Source organism: Zosterops lateralis (assembly GCF_965231275.1).
Source record: "Zosterops lateralis genome assembly, chromosome: 7".
In the NCBI taxonomy this organism is placed as follows: Eukaryota; Metazoa; Chordata; class Aves; order Passeriformes; family Zosteropidae; genus Zosterops; species Zosterops lateralis.
In genome coordinates, this window is record NC_139767.1 from 1,746,068 (window position 1) to 1,763,991 (window position 17,924).

The following is a 17,924-nucleotide window of genomic DNA, read 5'->3' on the forward strand; positions in this document are numbered from 1 at the left end:
GATAGGAATAAGAATTGCCTGCCGTCTTAATTAATCCCCATTTTCCTGCTTGGCATCTGGAGCAGTTCTTTGGGATGCACAGAGTAGGGCATGAAGAAAAGATCTGACAGCAGGGGTTCAGAAGAAAAACAACAAAAATTCCTCACATGTGTCTTCAGTTGCATTTGTTAAGGTGAATGTTTGCTGAAGGTAGGGCAGTCCATACAAATCTTGATTTAAATTGCACAGGACAGTGGCAAAAGAGTTCTGAATCATGTTGGGAAATGGAATTTCCCATCTTGTGTCAAGTTTGTCCAAGTCTCGCCCTTTGAGGAGCTGTTTTGGGTGGGTGGAGTCCTTCTGGCTCATGGCCTGGAACTGGGGCTGTTCCAAGTGGGCCATTTCCATCTTGGTGTTTATCTCCCTGGTTTTGGAGGTGGAAGAAGAGTCAGATGGAAGGGCCACACGTAGCTGCTGTGTACATGGTTATTGAGGGAACTAGTTAGCACGAGATTAGAGGTTTATTGAAGTTATTACTAGTTAGCACAAGATAATTGTTTTAAGCTCTATTTTTGTTCTGCTTTTTTCCCTTTCAGCTGACTCTGAGCAGCTCTGGGTTCCCGAGGAGGGGCTTTCTTCACTGCTTCATCATCCTTTACCCATCACCATCGTTATATTTCCTTTGTTTCTCCTTTCCTCTCTAATCCATAGGGGTTTTTTGACTGGAGGTGGAGTGATACATACCTCTTTTAAGACACCACATTTTATTTTCCTTTATTCCCTGAGGTTTTCTCTCAAGGTTTGGCATCTCCACTGACCCTGGAAAACCTCGCAGTTGCGCTTTGGGACAAGACACCCCCAGGGCCAAACCCTCCACACACAAACACCCCCTGGAAAGTTCTGTTGGGCATTCCTTGTGCTAATTGGTGTGTCCCTTGTCCTGCAGACCCCGACTGGGCCAGCCTCAACCTGGGAGCCCTCATCTGCATCGAATGCTCAGGGATCCACCGCAACCTTGGCACACACCTGTCCCGGGTGCGCTCCCTGGACCTGGACGACTGGCCCATCGAGCTCATCAAGGTGATGTCAGCCATTGGCAACGAGCTGGCCAACAGTGTGTGGGAGGAGAACAGCCAAGGCCATGTGAAGCCTTCCCCGGAGTCCACCAGGTGGGTGTTTGCTGCTCTTCCTTGCCCCGCACATGACACTGCCGCTCCGAAATTCCCCCTTGTGGAAAAATCACTGTTCATATCCTTTATCCATAGTTTATATCCTTACTGCATGCCCAGGAGGAACATCTGGCAGAGTGGGGGGTGGCAGAAGTGGAGTGACCTCATTGCTTTCTCACTCTTGTGAGGGTTTCCTGAGCAGCTCTGCAGTTTTCTATTCCATGGGAGATGGAAACCTCCCATCTGCTTCTTCCTCCATCTAAATTATCCTGGCATGTGCTCCTTTGTCTCAGTGGGCCACAAAGTTCCTGTCTCTTGGACTATCAGTTTGGCATTAATAATCTCCCTTCAGGGGTTCAGGCTCACTTGGGAATTTGTACCTGGCTGCCAGGTCTTTGGTTCTGCTCAGGGTGTTCAAAGTCCTGCTTGCTTTGGACTCGATCACTTTTTTTGTGTGTGATTTATGTGAAACCATGACTTGCTGGGGGGTGTTTCCTTTGAGAACAGCGTTTCACCTGCCTCTCACAGCTCCATACAGTGAAAATCTTCCTGTGATGTCTTGTCCTACCTAAAACTCTAGGGGGTTTTAGGCTTAATTAATCTGGTCAGTGTCAAAGACAGATGTTTTGAGAATACTTTTTCCAGTTTTGGATCAGGTGGAAAGATCACTGTACCTGGGCCACCTCCTGCAGCAGAGGGCTGGGTCTGTGCTGTTGTGTGTAATAGAGTCAACTGTTTCTTATTGCATTATTTCGTTAGCCCTGAAAAATGAATTTGTGGTGCCACCTTTGGTTCATCTTCGAGAATGAAGCCACTACATTAATCAGGCTGCTTAGATGAATGGCTGTGCATTTAAAAGTGCTCAGGGAGCCCCAAAGAGAGGTTTTGTTCAGGCAAAAATGGGATGTCTGCTCTGTACATGTGTATTATTAAACACAATGGTTTCATCAAGTAAATTGAAATGAACTTGCAGTCATTACTATCACTTTAATACAGAGAATTTATATTCTTGCACCTCACAAATATATTTGCTCCTTACTGCTGAGGTGAGATGGAGCAATAGTTCTAAACACCTGAAAGGAAAATGCTTGCACTCAATTGGAATTCTATTTAAAAAAACCAAAAAAACAAACAAACAAACAAAAAAAAAACCCAAACAAAAAACCATTATTTCAGTAGTCATATAATAAACATGATGAAAAATCTAAAATCCATGTGACTGTGATGAAAAGAGCACCATCCATTTCAATTAATAATTCATTTGGGATTGAATTTTACTTCTAGAAAATCAACTTTTTTTTTCTCTTAGTATTTCATACTCTGGGCTTATTTTAATTCTCCCACTTTGTTTCTGTGCTGCTTCCTGGTTATATTCACCTGATTCTGATTGTCACTGATGTCACTGCACTTTCTCTCCTGCACTGCAACACTTTTGGACAAAAAGATTCGTTTTATAAATAGGATTTTCTAGCTCTGTGTCCAGGTTCATGCTTATGTGATAGAAGAGGTGCTAGAAAAAGTAGAATTAGGATGATTTGGAAAATTTCCCACAAAGCAATTGCAATCTTGCTTTGCTGCTCCGATTCCTCTGCTGTTTGAAATACAATTTTTCACATAAATACCAGAGAGTTCTGCTTTTTCCAAGTGCATGCCTCCTTTTGTGCTTCCCTTTGGTCTCTGCCAGCATCACAATCCTTCTGTCCAAGCCGTGGCGAGAAAATAAATTCAAGTTCCTCAGGTAGAGGCTCTGCTTTCCACATTCTCACTGTTGTTTGGAGTTTTGCATGAGGAATTCTGTTGGAAGCAGCTAAGATGGACCTGGATGGAGGGTTAAACAAACCTTCCTTTTGTTGTTGTTGAGGGACTGAAGGGGGAAAAGCAACTCCAAGACAGTTGAAGAGGGACTTTGGACAAGGGCATGGAATGACAGGACACAGGGAATGGCTTCCTACTGCCAGAGGGCAGGGCTGGATGGGATAGTGGAGAGAAATCCTTCCCTGGGAGGGTGAGGAGGCCCTGGCACAGGTTTGCCAGAGAAGCTGTGGCTGCCTCTGGAAGTGGATCCCTGGAAGTGTCCAAGGCCAGGCTGGATGCGGCTTGGAGCAGCCTGGGATGGTGGAAGGTGTCCCTGCCATGGCAGGGGATGGAACAAGATTTGTCCCTTCCAACCCAAACCATTCCAGGAATCTGATTCTGTGATGGGCCCTCAACAGACACTTGTTCTGTTGAGGCATCAGGTGGGTTTCACCTTTTCATGTTGTGTCTTTCTACTGGAGATGAAGCCATCAGGGGAAATGCACAGATTCCTAGGGACACACGAAAAAGAGTAGTGATCTGCTCCACAAGTACTGAATAGTTGGGCTGGGAGGCTCAAGGCTGGACTAAAAGGAACCTGAAAGTCTTGATGTGGCTTTCAAACCAGTCTCTTCAGCCTGGGAGAGGTTGGCACTGTTCACTCTGTGCTTGCAGGGGCATCCTGTGTATTTCTGTGGAGTAGAAGGAAGGGTGGAGGGATCCTTGCAGATGGGTTTTGGCAGGAGCATGGCATAATGAAGGAATCTCACCCAGAAAAACATCACCAGTATTTCTGAAAACACACCTATGGTAGGCTGTGAGTACAGCTTCCCTTTAGTAATTTTGCACACTTCAAAATAAGATACTATGAAAATCAAGACCTTATCATGGCCTGCACCTTCCTCATGAGGGACAGCTCCCATCTCCGCTCTCTGTGCCCAGGGACAGCTCCTGAAGGCGTGGCTGGAGCTGTGTCAGAGCAGGCTCAGGCTGGAGATCAGGGAAATGTTCTTCCCCCAGAGGGTGCTGGGCACTGCCCAGGCTCTCCAGGGAATGGGCACATTCCCAACCCTGCCAGAGCTCCAGGAGGGTTTGGACAGCACTGCCTGGGATGCACAGGGTGGGATTGTTGGAGTCTCTGTGCAGGGCCAGGGATTGGACTCTGTGATCCTCGTTGGTCCCTTCCAGCTCAGGATATTCGGTGATTAAGTCACAAAATTAAATACTGCTGTCCTTTTCTAGCACACTCAAATGTGCTTCAGATTCTTCATCTAAGCAAATCATGGGAAAAGATAAACCTGGACACTTACTTTGAAAGCCAGAAAGGTTCTGAAATGGGAGGGTATGTAAAATTCCAAGCCTGGGAGCTCTTTAGCCAAAGGCATTATCCCTCCTGCATTGATCAGGGATATATTGCCCAGGTATATCCTGCAACATTAATATATTCCAGGTCACATCGATTTGGACAGTCAAGCAGCCTGGCCTGGTGGAAGGTTTCCCATGCCTGGGGGTGGACTGAGAGGGACTTTGAGGCCCGTTGCAACCTGAACCATCCTGGAATTCTTCAGGCAGATCTCCAGGTTGTTTGGTGCCCCTGGATCAAAAGCAACAACCCAGGATGGCCTCTGGCACTGAACTGGAAGGTTTCTGAGCACAGGTTTGGTGGGATCCCCAAGGAAGTGGCACAGGGTGGAGCAGTGCTGAGGGTGCTGCTGGGATTTCAGGGGGAAGGAGGAATAAACACAAGCTCCGGTGAGCACCAGCAGTTGGGGAAGCAGCAGAAAACCCAAGCACAGGCAAACAGTTGAGTGTGAAAGGGAACAGGGACCAGCTGGCCCCTGAGCTTTGGTGTCTGTAGGTCCCTGATTAGGTCAGCTCTGGAGAGCTGGTAATTGGTTCCAGCAATTACCAGCAGCCCCGAGAACACCGCTCAAACTTCGGGAGGCCTGTGACAAATTGAAGCTGACTGCTGGTGAAGGAGTATCGACTTCCCATTCCTAAACAGGGGGATCATTAGTCAAGAAAAGCATCTTTTAATTACTCGCAGCAAGAAAAAAAAGAAAAAGAGTGAAAAGAGGAAAAAGATCTTTCAGTATGGATCCTGCAACAACCGCCAGGTTTTTTTCCAAGTGTATTCAATATTAAATTTATTGTCCTGGAGGGGAGGGGCGAGCGGGGGGAGCTTGCCTGCGGTCCCTCCTTGGGTAATGCAGGTTTAATTTGGAGTGAGAAGTTAAATTAGAGTAAATCAATGTTGCGACAATTAACTGGGGCTGGGGATGGGATCAGGATTTTCCCTCTAATTGCTATTGATACTGTGTAAGCACACTCTCACAGCGCTGCTTTGGAGTGTGCAGCCCTGGAGGAGCCCTGTGGGGCTCAGCAGCTCTGTGGAGGAATGTTGGAGATGTGGGGAAGCCAGCTTGGGAATTCTTTGTCTTTTGCACCAGTGTGTCCATCTCCTGCCAGATACTCGGCTTTTTCTGGTCACACCTCACTTGTTTTGCTTTCTCCTCATGCTCTTGAGGCTTCTGGTTTGCAAACTCATTTGCCAGTGTTGACTTCCCAAGGTGGTGTCGGCCTTTTCCAAATGAGACAAGGTGCTCCCATCCCTCTGCCCACTCCAGGAGATGGTTATCTGCTCACTCACCCTCCTTCCCTGAGCTCCCAAGGAGTCCATCTCTGTCTCCCTGGGAGTGTCAGGAGGGATGTACCACCTCCACTGGCTGGAAGTTGCTGGGCAGGCTAAGGGAAGGCAGAGTCATATCCAGGCACCATTCCAGCCACACTGATTGTTCTGCTGCTCAAACGATGCCAAATATCTGCATTAGCTACACACAGATAGGGCTCCACCATTTCATCATCTTTTTGAGAATATTCACAAACAGGTGGAATGTCCAACTCCATTAAAACTGTGGTTTTGAATGGAGGGATGAGTGGATTGCAGAAGTTAAGGCATAGTTTTAAGCTCTGTAACTGTGGCTTGGGGCACGAGCAGCAGTTGTGCTGAGGTCTGTTTGCTCAGCAGTCTCTCTGTTTATTCTGGGCACCAGAGGTTACAGGAAAATCCAACACTGGCTGAGCAGCCACGAGTTGGGAGCTGGCAGTGTCAGGAATTGACTCTCACCTTACAAGGGAAGATCCAGTTTGATCCTCGCTCACTAATGAACTCAGCTTAATGGTGTCAGGGACAACATTATGCAGCTGCCCTGTGTTGAGCTGAGTTTTCCAGTCCTGCACCAAAGCCTGGCTGGTGCTGCTCCGAGGAGAGTGGCCGAGTGATGCCGAGCTGGTCACTGGGGAGTGACTGGCATGAAAAATATTACACCATGCCTTCCATGAAAATATGAATCCTTTTCTTTGTAAAAATAATGAATCCTTCATCCTCGATACCGGGTGAGCCCAGGGAAGCAGAGCACTTCAGATCCTGCTCTGGCATCCCGGATCTTGCAGGGCTGCCGTGTTCCATCTCTCCCTCACGTTTTGATGGCTCCTTGTGGCCATCAGTTTGTGGTGCTGCTGCTCTTGGGTTCCTGGCAGAAGGCAGGAATGGCCTGGGGGACCAGGGGAACATCTATCCGTGATTACCAGCGCCGGCTCCGTGGCGGATCTTGGCCTGATGAGGTCAGTGTTCTGTGCCTTTTCCGTGCTCCTTCCTCCACGCCTCACACCTTGCCCGTGCCACGGCCGGGGGAAGGGGGGGGGTTAAAAATAAATTTTGGAAAAAAAAAAAAAAAAAAAAAAAAAAAAAAAAAAAAAGGTTTTATTGTGAAGGGCTGACCAGAACCCATCTGCAGTTGGGTGGCATCTGCTCCCCACATGTCACTTCCCTCATTAACAAGCAATTGAATTAATTAAATGCTACTCAGAACACGCATAACAAGCTACCGGCAGTGTCCAAATTAGCACTGATAATCAAGGATGATTTCCTTTATTATCCTGCTAAGTGGTGTGCAGGCTCTGATCTCCCTGTCTGCCCTCATCTATTTACATACCCCCAGCTTCTGCCTTTAGAAGCTGAGGTTATCTTACCTAGTTAATTTGCCACGATCACCAAGCATGGCGGATTGATATTCCTGCCTCTGCTGAAGCAAACCCCCTCCTTTCTCCCCCTTTTCCTTCCTCCCCAAGCTTGGTCCTTTGTATCTCAAGCTCACTGATAAATTAAAAGCCACCCCTGTGGTCTCTCAAGTGAGTAATAGAGGCAGAAATTTCATTTTGCAACTGGCTGATTTAATGATCCAAAGGGTAATTAATGGCCTGATTATCTTAATGTTAAATATGTCCGGCAGCAATTACTGTGACCTCCCGCTTGTCAAGGTCCAGGCTATGCTCTTCTTTCAATTAAGTTCTCTGGGGCTTAATGGTATGAATAAACTCCTCTGATTCTATCATTCCGGACTCTGAGATTTAAGCGAGCTGGGGGCTCGTTTGGAGTTTTAATCAGCCCGTCTTCTACTTGAGCGATCAGAGTTAACAATTATAACAAGGACAGTTTAACTTTCTTTCTTTCTTCCCCCCTCCCCTTTCCACTTCTTTATATATATATTTTTTATTATTTTTTTTTTTTTCTCCCTGAAGCGCTTGGAGGGGATTTTGTTGGCGGCAGCGGCGGCTTTGCCGGGCCAGTCTCTCCCGATATAAATTATCATGTGAATGCCGCTGTTTTTCCATTTGACAGGCTTAATTAATTGGCAGGAGCGCCCGAAAATGACAGTGCCACTAATTGCAACTCCAAGCCCATCTCTGTCAGGGCGGCGCGCTTGTCAGCGGGCATGCCCCGCTCCTCGCCGCGGCCGGACTCTGTTGACGTTTCCCATTCCGGTTTTCACATCTCGTCGGGGAATGTGATGGGATGTGATAGCCCAAGATGTGCCTTTGGCTCTTCCAGGCAGGCACTTCGTGTGCAAGAATGACATTTGCTGCCAATAAAGTTTAGACAGCTGGGCTGCTGCCGGCCCAGCAGCTGCTCGGGGACGGCAGGTTTGACTTAAGGTTTGGCTTAAGGTTTCCAGCTTGGACTTTGGGAAATGGATCAGTAAAAACTCGCTCCTGCTCTTCCTAGTGGCTGAAGTCCACTGAACAGCATGACTCGCAGCGAGCTGGAGTTCTATTAGCTCTGTTTTGGACAGCAGATACTTCATGGAGATAATGAGGAAAATGGATAAATTATTAGTTACGGTGGCATCGTGTTCTCAAACGCAGACGTAAATAAAGAAACTGATTCACTGCTGCCAGTAAACTCCAGGCTGCAGCTGGAGGAGTGAACCCTTCGTGTGCTTCCACGTTGAGTTGGTTTGCAATTAAATGTAAACAAAAAAATAAAATTGTCACTCGTCAGCAGCTTCCAGGAAATGCATCTGAAAGGAAGAGCTGAGTGAGGCGAGTGCAACATCAGCTGGGGTGGCTGCTGGTCAGACTCCAGCCTTTTGGAGACCTTGGAAGCTCCAATGCAATACTCCAAAGATGAAAGGTGGTAGCAGTAGTAGTAATATTCTGTTTTATTGTCCTTCAGCTGCTTGGCAGCCCTTGTCACCCAGGAGCTGATCAGGTAAAACACCAGTGCCTGTACGGCAGCCTGGGAGATGCCTGGATGATTAAAAATCAAAACAAAACAACCACAACACCCTCGACCCTGCTTGTCCAAGCTAATGAGTGCTTTAGATGAAATGCTCCCTGGCTCAGCTGCACCTTTCCTGTGTGCAGAGCTGCCTCTGATAAAAGCTTAGACTGTTGGTAAACAGGAGCCTGGTTTCCAGTAATTATTACAATTGTTATTTTCCTTGGTGGTGGTGAAAGGGAAACCTGCAAAGGATGTGCTTCTGTCTTTTTCTGCAGATTATGAAAGCATTTATGAAAAGCCATAGTGCTGTTCTTCTTTTCAATCTAAATAGCATCAGTACCATTTCCTTGAATCCCTGGAAGTGTCTAAGACCAGGCTGGACAGGGCTTGGTGCAACCTGGGACAGTGGAGGGTGTCCCTTGGAGGCACAGTCAGCTCCAGGTTCTGGTGAGATCCTTGACAAATTTGGGTTCTCCTTCTCTGTGGATTTGGCTGCCACACTGAAAAGTACCAAGTTAAGCTGAAATTCTCTAGAAAAATAAGCTGGTGGGGTTAAACTTGGAGAAATCTAGGATTTGAGTTCAGCACTCAAACAAGGAGGATTTTTTGGGGAAATGAGTGTTCATAAATTGATAGCAATAGAAATAGTGATGTTTGTTTGTTTGTTTGTTTGTTTGTTTGTTTGTTTGTTTGTTGGAATAAGAACTCATCTGGTGGGTGGGTGAGTGCCTGTCCTGAAGGTCTCAAAACTGTGTAGGATCTTGGCTTCAAACTTAACTTTGGTTTAGATATGGACTGATTATTTCTCTTTTTGCATTAATTCCCTCCCAAACACCTATTAGGGCTAGAGAGGTTTGAAGGTCAATGTGTTTTCAGTGGACTTCACATCTGCTTGGCCAAAAGCCCCTTGAAAAGGTCAACTCAGAGCTCACTAACAGAGAGAAAGCCATCACTCTATTTATTAGAAACTGCTAATAAATAGTGTAGAACTCTATTAGTGTGGAACTAAATAGTGTGGAATTAGGACAGTGTGGAACTACAGCAGAGGAATGGAAGGGCTAGTTAGGACAAAATTTTAATTTCAGATGGGAAAAAATAAGTGGTGAATTTATAACTTGAGTGGAAACATGGCTTAGAACAGGCTGATGGCCAAAGGCCGAGATCACTGAAAAGGAGTCAGATGGAAACCACTGTGGGTTAATTTTTCCTCAGAAAATTCCTTTATATCATTAACACTGGAATTAAATTGCACACCACATGTGTGGATGCACATATCTGCTACTCCACCTGAGGAATACGTATGGAGAGTTTCATCTTAAATATGGCAAGCTAAAAGCACCTGGAAAATGAAGCTTGTTGCCTAAAGCTTTGGGCAGCCTTACCAAGGTGCTCTTTCACCAGCTACTCATCAATTATTTCCAAAAGGAAAAGCACTGGGCACTTGTTTGTTCTCGAAATTCAGCTGTTTGCAAGGCTGAAACTTGCAATAATAATAATAATAGTAATAATAATAATAGGCCAAAATAAAGCCATTGAGTTAAAAAATGCCCAGTGCCAAACATCAGCTGTTATGAGGTGGCCAGGTCAGATCCAAAGGCTCATCTGTGAGTATTTGGGGAAGTACTGTGAGTCAAGCACTTGGGGAAACACCCAGCAGATTGAAAAATACCTATTCTGTTAGAAAGAAATGTTATGCAAAATATTTTGTCTTTATTTGCAGCTTTTCTGTGTAGTTGATGTTTAACCTGTTCCTTTCTTTCCCCCTGCCCTGAGGTCACATCTGTCTCCCTGCACACCAGCTCTGCCCCGGGCAGTTTAACCACACATCATTCAAACTGCTTGCTGCACTTGGTGGTAAAGCTACTTTATTCCTGGTTTGTGCTGGGGGAGCTTTGCTGTATGAATTCCTTTTGCTGTTTCTGCATTTTCTGCTGTTAAAGAAGTACATAAACTGTGGTTAAATCTGAGGAGAGGGTGGGAGGTGGTCCCCAGGATTGTCTTTTCCCTGGGCAGGATGTCACAGGAAGGTTGTGTCCATAGATCACAAGCTCTTGGCTGTTGTCACCAGTGATGGTGGCTGTGTTTGTCCCGTGGTTTTTGCCTGTTCCAGCTCTTTGGATGGCTCTGTCTCAGCTGCTGGGACAGCAGAGCGTGGCTACAGGCAGTGGTGGGGATGCTTTGAAGGCAGGCAGTGCCTCTCCTGCTCCTGGTGGCTTTGCTGGCCGGTGATACGAGGCAGCATCCCTCGCTTTGGTCCTGCCTACAGAACCCGCAGGGCTCCCTAACAGTAACTGTGACCAACTTTCTTTTGTGCTTTTTTCCCTTTTTTCCCCCCTTTGTTTAAGACTGAGCTTTGTTTCTGTCTCTGCAGGAAGCTGGTAGCCTATGGCAAGGGACTGGGGAGATAAGACTTCAGTAAGATAACTAAATGAAAAGGGCAGCAGTGAAAAGATGGTGCTGGCTTTTGACTGGACTGAAACTTGATATACACAGCAGCCCAAATGCAGGTTCCCCACAGCTCTCAAATCTTCTCTGTTCTTCTGGGATAATGCTCTTCCAGCTGGATTTTTCCATGTGTGGGTGCTGGAGTGGGGGACAGCAGTGGAGCCCCAGCAGAAATGAGTGCCCAAAAGAAATCAGAGCAGCTCTCAAGTAATTAAACAGCAGGTGGAAATGTGCTGAGTGGAGCACAGGTGAGGGGTGGGAAGCAGGAATTAGAGGGAGATGAAATCCCTCCCTGTGCCTATTAACCAGATTGTGCAGACAGAGCAAAGTCCTGTCGCTGAGGCATTTTTTGTGTGAGAATTTGGGGAGCAAGAAGGAGCCATGTCTTGGTAATTGGTGAACCTCAAAAGGTGTGCATGGGCCCAGCTTCAAAAAGCCTTCATGCTGAACAGATTATTATGTCATGGCCTAGAAATTTTCCTGCTAAGTTTGCTTTTCCTCCAGAAGATTTGCATTTCCCTGGTTTCATCCAGGTCAGAATTTCCAAAGGGATGTTTTCATTGTATTTTCACTTGTCTGTACAGCACCAGCCAGGCTTGGGAAACCGAGGTGCACACAATTAAATCTCAACCCCAGGAATGCTTTTAAGACTCTTCTGCAAGTGGAAAGAACAGGATTGTGTCACTGTGCTAAAACTGAAGGGTTTCTTATGAAAAGATGATACTCAGAAGTTGACTTTTTGACTTCATCTCAAGACCCTAAAATTTGCAGCTCTAATCTTTTGCTAGTGACGTGTGTGTGCTCCTGTCTGAGCCTTTCCAGACCAGATCTGCTTTGGCCACTTGTCCTCCCACAGCTCAGACCAGTCCTAAATAGATTCCTGAGTTTCCTTGGGTTCACCTGTTGTGTTCAGGCAAAAAGAGGGAAAATAAAAAAAAAAACAGCTACAGAAAATAATCAGGATTAATTGTTCGAACTTCCAGGCAAGGAGAAAAGTTAAAATATTATTATATAAAACAATATTATTATTTACAGTAGTGTTTAAAATAAATGTTAGTATTTGAAATACTACTGCAATTGCAGTTTTGAGTGGTGGAACTCAAGTTTGGGTTAGTGCAGGCACTCCCAGCTCTGGTTTCAGCTGTGGACACCATCACACAAAATTTATTTGGAGGCTGGATAAACTCAGCAGCCAAAGGACCCTTTGAAATGCAGAGTTTTGTTTGTTAAGAATCAGTCACCAGCATTTTGAGTGGTTTTTTTAAGGGCATAGTGTGTTTTACAAGACATAATGTGATGTTTGGAGATGTGAAGGAGCAGACAAGGTTTAGAAATGTGCAGGATGTCTGACAGGAATGCTCCAAGTGAAATGAGAGATGAGAATGGCTCTTCTGACAAAGTTCTGGGACTCCTGAAATTAATACAAAGCTGATTTTTAGCTGGTATTTGTTGCCACATTTGCATTTTTGTAGAATCACACAGCTTGTGTGATGCCAGTGTGTGTGTTAAGATGTGGAATAAGAGGCAGAGGAGAGCATGGGATGCCACAGAAGTGGGAGAGTAGCCTCCAACATCAGACGAGATGTTTTGTAAGAGGAAAGTGCATTTGGCATCCTGAGGGGGAGAGGTTTGGTTTGCATTTTTTACAGCCAGACCATCTCAGTGCCATAATGGGACATGCAGGAACCAACCCAGCTTACAGGGAAGGCTCTCAGGGAACCCCAAAAACTTGTGTTGTTCAGCCAGGAGTAATAAAGTAGCATAAAAAGTGAGCTGGTTTTACAATTCCCCAGATTATCAGAAAGAAATGGCAAAGCAGAGCAGGACTTACGCGTTCACAATTAAATGTTGTGGTGTTGGTTTTTTGTGGAATTGCAAATTTTTTTTGTACCAGGGATGCCCTGGTGATGAGGGTTTGGTGGCCAAGTAGGGACCAATATCCACTGGAATGTTGGTCTGGAGCAGGAGAAGGCACAAATTTGGTACATGGGATGATTCTGGTCCACACAAAGTGGATTCCCTTTAGAGAAACGTATTTATCAAGTAAATATAGTATGGTCAAGTATATGTTTTATTGAGCACATTTATCAAGAATTATCAAGCATATATATAATATCCTTGATAAATTCAGGATAATGTATAAAAATAAATAAAAATACACAAAATATGAAATACTAATTTATATGTGTATATAGTGCACTTTACTCAGCACTCAGGAAAATGGGTTGCACTGCTTTTTAAAAAAGAAAATTGAGATTTTCTGGACCATGCAGTTTTTGTGAAAGAGTACATTGGATAGCAGTTTGAGAAGCATGGAAATAAATCTTGGCTCCTGTGGGGATTCGAGGGGTTGCATTTCAGGCCACTGTTAAAAAATCTGAGCATTCTTTAAGCCAGAACTCACCAGCAGTGGAAGAGGGATAAGACTCACAGTAATCCAACATGATGCAGGGTTGAGGTGGGTACATATCATGACCATAACTTGCCAAAATAGACAATTTTGGAGAAGAATGGTAAGAAATATTTCAAGTCTTCAGTGAGTGGCAGGAGATGCTTAAGGGAGTTAATGAAATGATAATGATTTAAAGGGGGATGGAGGGGTTTGCAGGCACTTGGGGGTGATCTCCTTAGAAAAATGGGTTCTTGTTAAAAAAAGTGCTCCTAAGAGCAGGAATAGGGGATGGAGGATGTAGGAACAGAGAGGAAATGTTTGGACTGGGTATTTCTTCAATTGTGCAGTCTTTTCCCAAGGAAAGCAGTGATTTCCACCACCAGGAAGCAAGGGGTGTGGAGCAAGGCAAGGGATGGAATGATCTCAGTGGCCTTAGCTTTCCAGATTCACCAAAGCTCTGCTAAGGAATCTCATAGCATTTAGATTTTAAAATATTTCATGTTGAGTCCTCTTATCACTGCAGAAAACTGCAGAAATCAGCTGAGATCAAGATCTAATTCCAGTGCTCTTTCCTCCCTGTGCCCTGCTCCCCTCCTGCATCCGCTGGATGTCCATTTCTGTAAGTTTTCCCTTCAGAACAAACCTATCATTTTTCACCACAGGATATTTACAGCTTCAGTCAGTGCCAAATGCAATTGGCTTCTGATCTCATCGCTGGAAGTTATAGATGCAGATATTATTTGCACTGTGGTTAATTATGGAGCAATCAAACTTTGGCTTTTCCACTGTAATTTCCTCTGCCAGCTAATTTAATTAATCACCCCCAGCTCAGCTCTTCCAGCTGCGACCGGCAGGGTCATTAATTAGACATGTGGTGGTAGCTCATAGACCAGTTCCTGTTAAGGGGCTGCTGCCCACTTGATCTCTGAGGGAGCTGCAGCTTTTTTCCAAGCATCCAGGCAGGATTGGAGGTAGCTGCCAGGTTGCTCAGAAGCCATTCCCAAAAGACAGAGAATAAGCAAACGTCAGGATTGCTGGGACTGCTGGCACTCAGCTCACAGGGACTGGGCTCAGATGCCCACCAAGATGCAATTTTGGGTCTCACCTGGCAGTTCTCAGTGCTCCATCCATTCTGGTCTCATCCAGGAGCTAAAAAACAAATGCTCAGGAATTTGATAGAGCTTCTGACTGTTGGTGGGAGCTGCCTGCTGTGTTTGTCAGATGGAAAATATTTTAATTGCCTGATTACATCAGCAATAGCAATTTTTTTTCACTATAAAAGCTGTGCAAAATAGCCAGCTAAGTCTGTCACATTGTTTAGATCTCAGAATAATCACTAATACCTTTTCCTTCAGGGTGGGAGAATATTTTACAGTAAACAAAATGGTTGATACAGCTTGGGAGTCTCATCCTAAGCGTTATCAGCAGAGGGCAAGTGATTTGGGATACATGATGGCCCCAGAAAGTCCAAACATTTTGCAGATAAGGCAGCAGGTCCCTGGTCTTTGCTCTTGCATGGTCTGTTTGGATAGCTGGGAATACACACCCTGCCTTTGGGTTGTGCTTTGCATCTAAAATATCCATGGATTCATGGAATGGGTAAAGTTGGGAAAGCACTGCAAGATCATGGAGTGCAAGCCTTGGCTGAAAACTGCCAGGTCCCTAAATACCACATCAAAGAATCCTCCAAATCCATCATGTTCTCAGACTGAGAGTTTTAAGCATCCTTTGTTTTACTGCCAGGATCTTCTTTATCCTCCTTGTAGTGCCACCAAAGCCACTGGTGTTCCCATGCTGACTCTTGGAACTGGAAAAGCTGGAAGTCTTCAGGATCCTTGTAACTCCTGGGCAGCTTTTCCAAACACACACAGACAGCCAGGCCAGTTTTACTGCACTTAGATTTCAAACCTGTTGCAAAACTGTCGTGTTTAATCAGCGCCTGCATCTGCCAGCGGTGGATCACTGATGGATTGGTTGGAGTCTCCTCCACTTCTTTTCAGAATAGACAAACTCAGCTCAAGACAACTGTTTTAATCATCCTGGCTCACAAAGCCTCCTTTCAGCCTGTTCTGTCCAAAACATCCATCAATCCTGCCCAGAAATAGTAAACTGAAAATAAAAAATATCAGTTCTCTTCACTGCTTAACTGCAAGTGCCTTTTTTAATAGCAAAACAGCACTATGGGCTCAGGTGAGCTCTCTTTGCTGAAGGAGAAGGTGCTTCTGATGCAACCCTCCCTTCAAATGCATCATGCTCTTCACTGGTGGCTTTTTTCCTCCCTTGTATCTCTCAGAAGGTTCCCTCAGTCTGAACTGTTTTGGGGAAGATGCTTTTAATACAAAGTCCCTTGGCGCTTTAGGGATTCTTACAGAGACACAGCTCAGCAACTGTTTCAGAGTGAAGGGGTCACATCTGCCTCTGCCAGCACAGGGAGATTGTTGACATGTTATTGCCGTGGAAGCCCTGAACAGGGGAGATTTGTGATTGAGGAGAGAGCAGTTCATCCCTTCAGAGGAGCTCTCTCTACACCTTGCTGTGGAGCAAAAGGCAGTGCTTGCACCATGGTAGGGATGCTCCTTTGGGAATTCCTCTCAGTCTCACAGCTGGAAAAGCTGCTGCTGGATGGGAGTGGGGCCCAGGGAATGAGTGCATGTAGAGAGAGAGAAAAAATCATGGAATCATTAAGACTGTGAGGGACCTCCAAGATCATCAAGTCCAACCTCATATATTTTGTATGTATTATAGCTTTATGGAATAGGATAGATAGATAGATAGATAGATAGATAGATAGATAGATAGATAGATAGATAACCATTTTATCTTAAGAAGGTACTGCTAAATTATTTGCCACCCAAAAGTAGAACAACTGCCAGCATTAACTAGAAAACAAACCACCATAAAGACCTGACCCTGGAACAACTCCATTCCTTGATGAAGAAAGCCAGCGTCCAAAATTCCCAAAATAACCATCAGTGTTCTGTAGGCAAGCTGGAGAATTAGTTTGTTTTTTTTGCTCTGCAAAAAAATTGGAATTGCACTTGGTCTTGATCAGCAGATTGTAATCACCCGGTGGTACTTCACCTACTCGTGTCACTTGGTTTTGTTTTATTTGAGCAATAAATACCTTAAATCTCCTCAGAGTTATTGCATGTCTTCTGTGGGGACTCATCACAGTCCTGCCAGGCATTCATCAAGGCTCTCAATGAGCCACCACATGAAGTATTCCTCTGCTCCTTATCAATCAGTTTGCTTATAACTTTACTTTCTCCTCCTGAAGTAATCAAAATTTGATATTCCGCAGATTGCAGAAAATTGTCACTGCTGTATTTTGTGCTAATCCATCATGGGAAACAGTCATAATTTGGGCATTAGAAGAGCATTAAATGTTTAAATAAGCAGGGGAGCCCATTTACCACTCCAGGTGACAGGGCAGAAAAATGTTTGGATCACAGGTACGTTGGGAATCACAGCACAGACCTCACAGAGCAATGGGGCATCCACACTCTGCAGCAGGCACCAGGCTTGCTCTGCTCTTCATGATAATGCTCAGTAAAAGGAAATGCTGAAGCCCAGAGTCTGAAATGAATTTTTTCAGTTTAAGCTCCATTGTGAAGCTCATTCAGCTCTTCGTGAAAGATAATCCACATAGTTAAATTATCCATCACTTTCCTGTAGCCTTGTTTTTCTTTGTACCAACAAGTAATTTCTGCTAATCATGAGAGAGAGGGAGAAGTGTCATTTTTGTGTTGTAGACTTGAGCAAAACATGGCACCTTTGCCATCTTCAGGTCTTGAAATAACTGCTCTGATGGTAAATGGGATGGGCAGGCCCTGTGTGATGGGGCTGGATGTGTGTGTGAGACATTCCACAAAGCTCTGAGCAGCCTGGGATAGTGGAAGGTGTCCCTGCCCATGGCAGAGGGGTTGGAATGAGATGGTCCTGATGGTCCCTTCCAACCCAAACCGTTCTGTTATTCAAAATGCCAAGGGTGCATTGTTCTTCATGCTCTTGTTTCTTTGTGCTCTTGTTGAGGGTGTTCTTGTTTCTTTATGAAACAGCAATTCCAGTGGATTGGGGAGAAAATTCTCCACAGAGAGGGTGGGATGTGCCTTTGTTCTGTAGCAAGGAGCCAGTCCCTATGTCTCTTTGGTGGAACAATTATGGTTTTCTGGCAAGCTTCATGATCCTCTCGTGGTTTGACAAAGCATCAGCAGAGATGTTGAGTCAGGCTGGATCATGGTTTGTGTACTCACAGCTCCCAGTTTTGTCCCGTCCTTTTTGGGTCAAGTGGTGTTTTGACCTAATTTCCCCTTCTGGTAGTAGTGCTGTTTGTCCCATTTCTCTTTGCATGGTGCCATAAAGCCACACCTTGGTTTTCCAAGGGAACAAATGCCACGTGTAATCCATGGAGCTGGGCAGCGCCAGGATGTTGTGCACCAACCCAGGGCACATCTTCCCTTCCCAAATGATCCCTTGACATTCCTTTTAAAGGATGACTGGCCAGGAGAAATCACCAAGACTTGGGACAGTCATTCTGAGCCAGTGCGAGGAGCAGATCAGGCTGTCTATGCCAATATCCTAG

At 45.3% G+C, this 17,924-nt stretch overlaps 1 protein-coding gene across 8 annotated transcripts in view; it reads left to right on the plus strand.

Moving 5' to 3' along the window:
* AGAP1 (ArfGAP with GTPase domain, ankyrin repeat and PH domain 1) overlaps positions 1–17,924 on the plus strand; it is a gene marked incomplete at its 5' end in the record, with an annotated part of 302,933 nt that overhangs the window by 268,614 nt on the left and 16,395 nt on the right. For all 8 annotated transcript variants that reach the window (XM_083865718.1, XM_083865713.1, XM_083865719.1 and 5 more), the window contains one exon: positions 926–1,148. In XM_083865718.1, the coding sequence (XP_083721844.1) occupies positions 926–1,148 (223 nt within the window). The remainder of the gene's footprint in view (positions 1–925; positions 1,149–17,924) is intronic.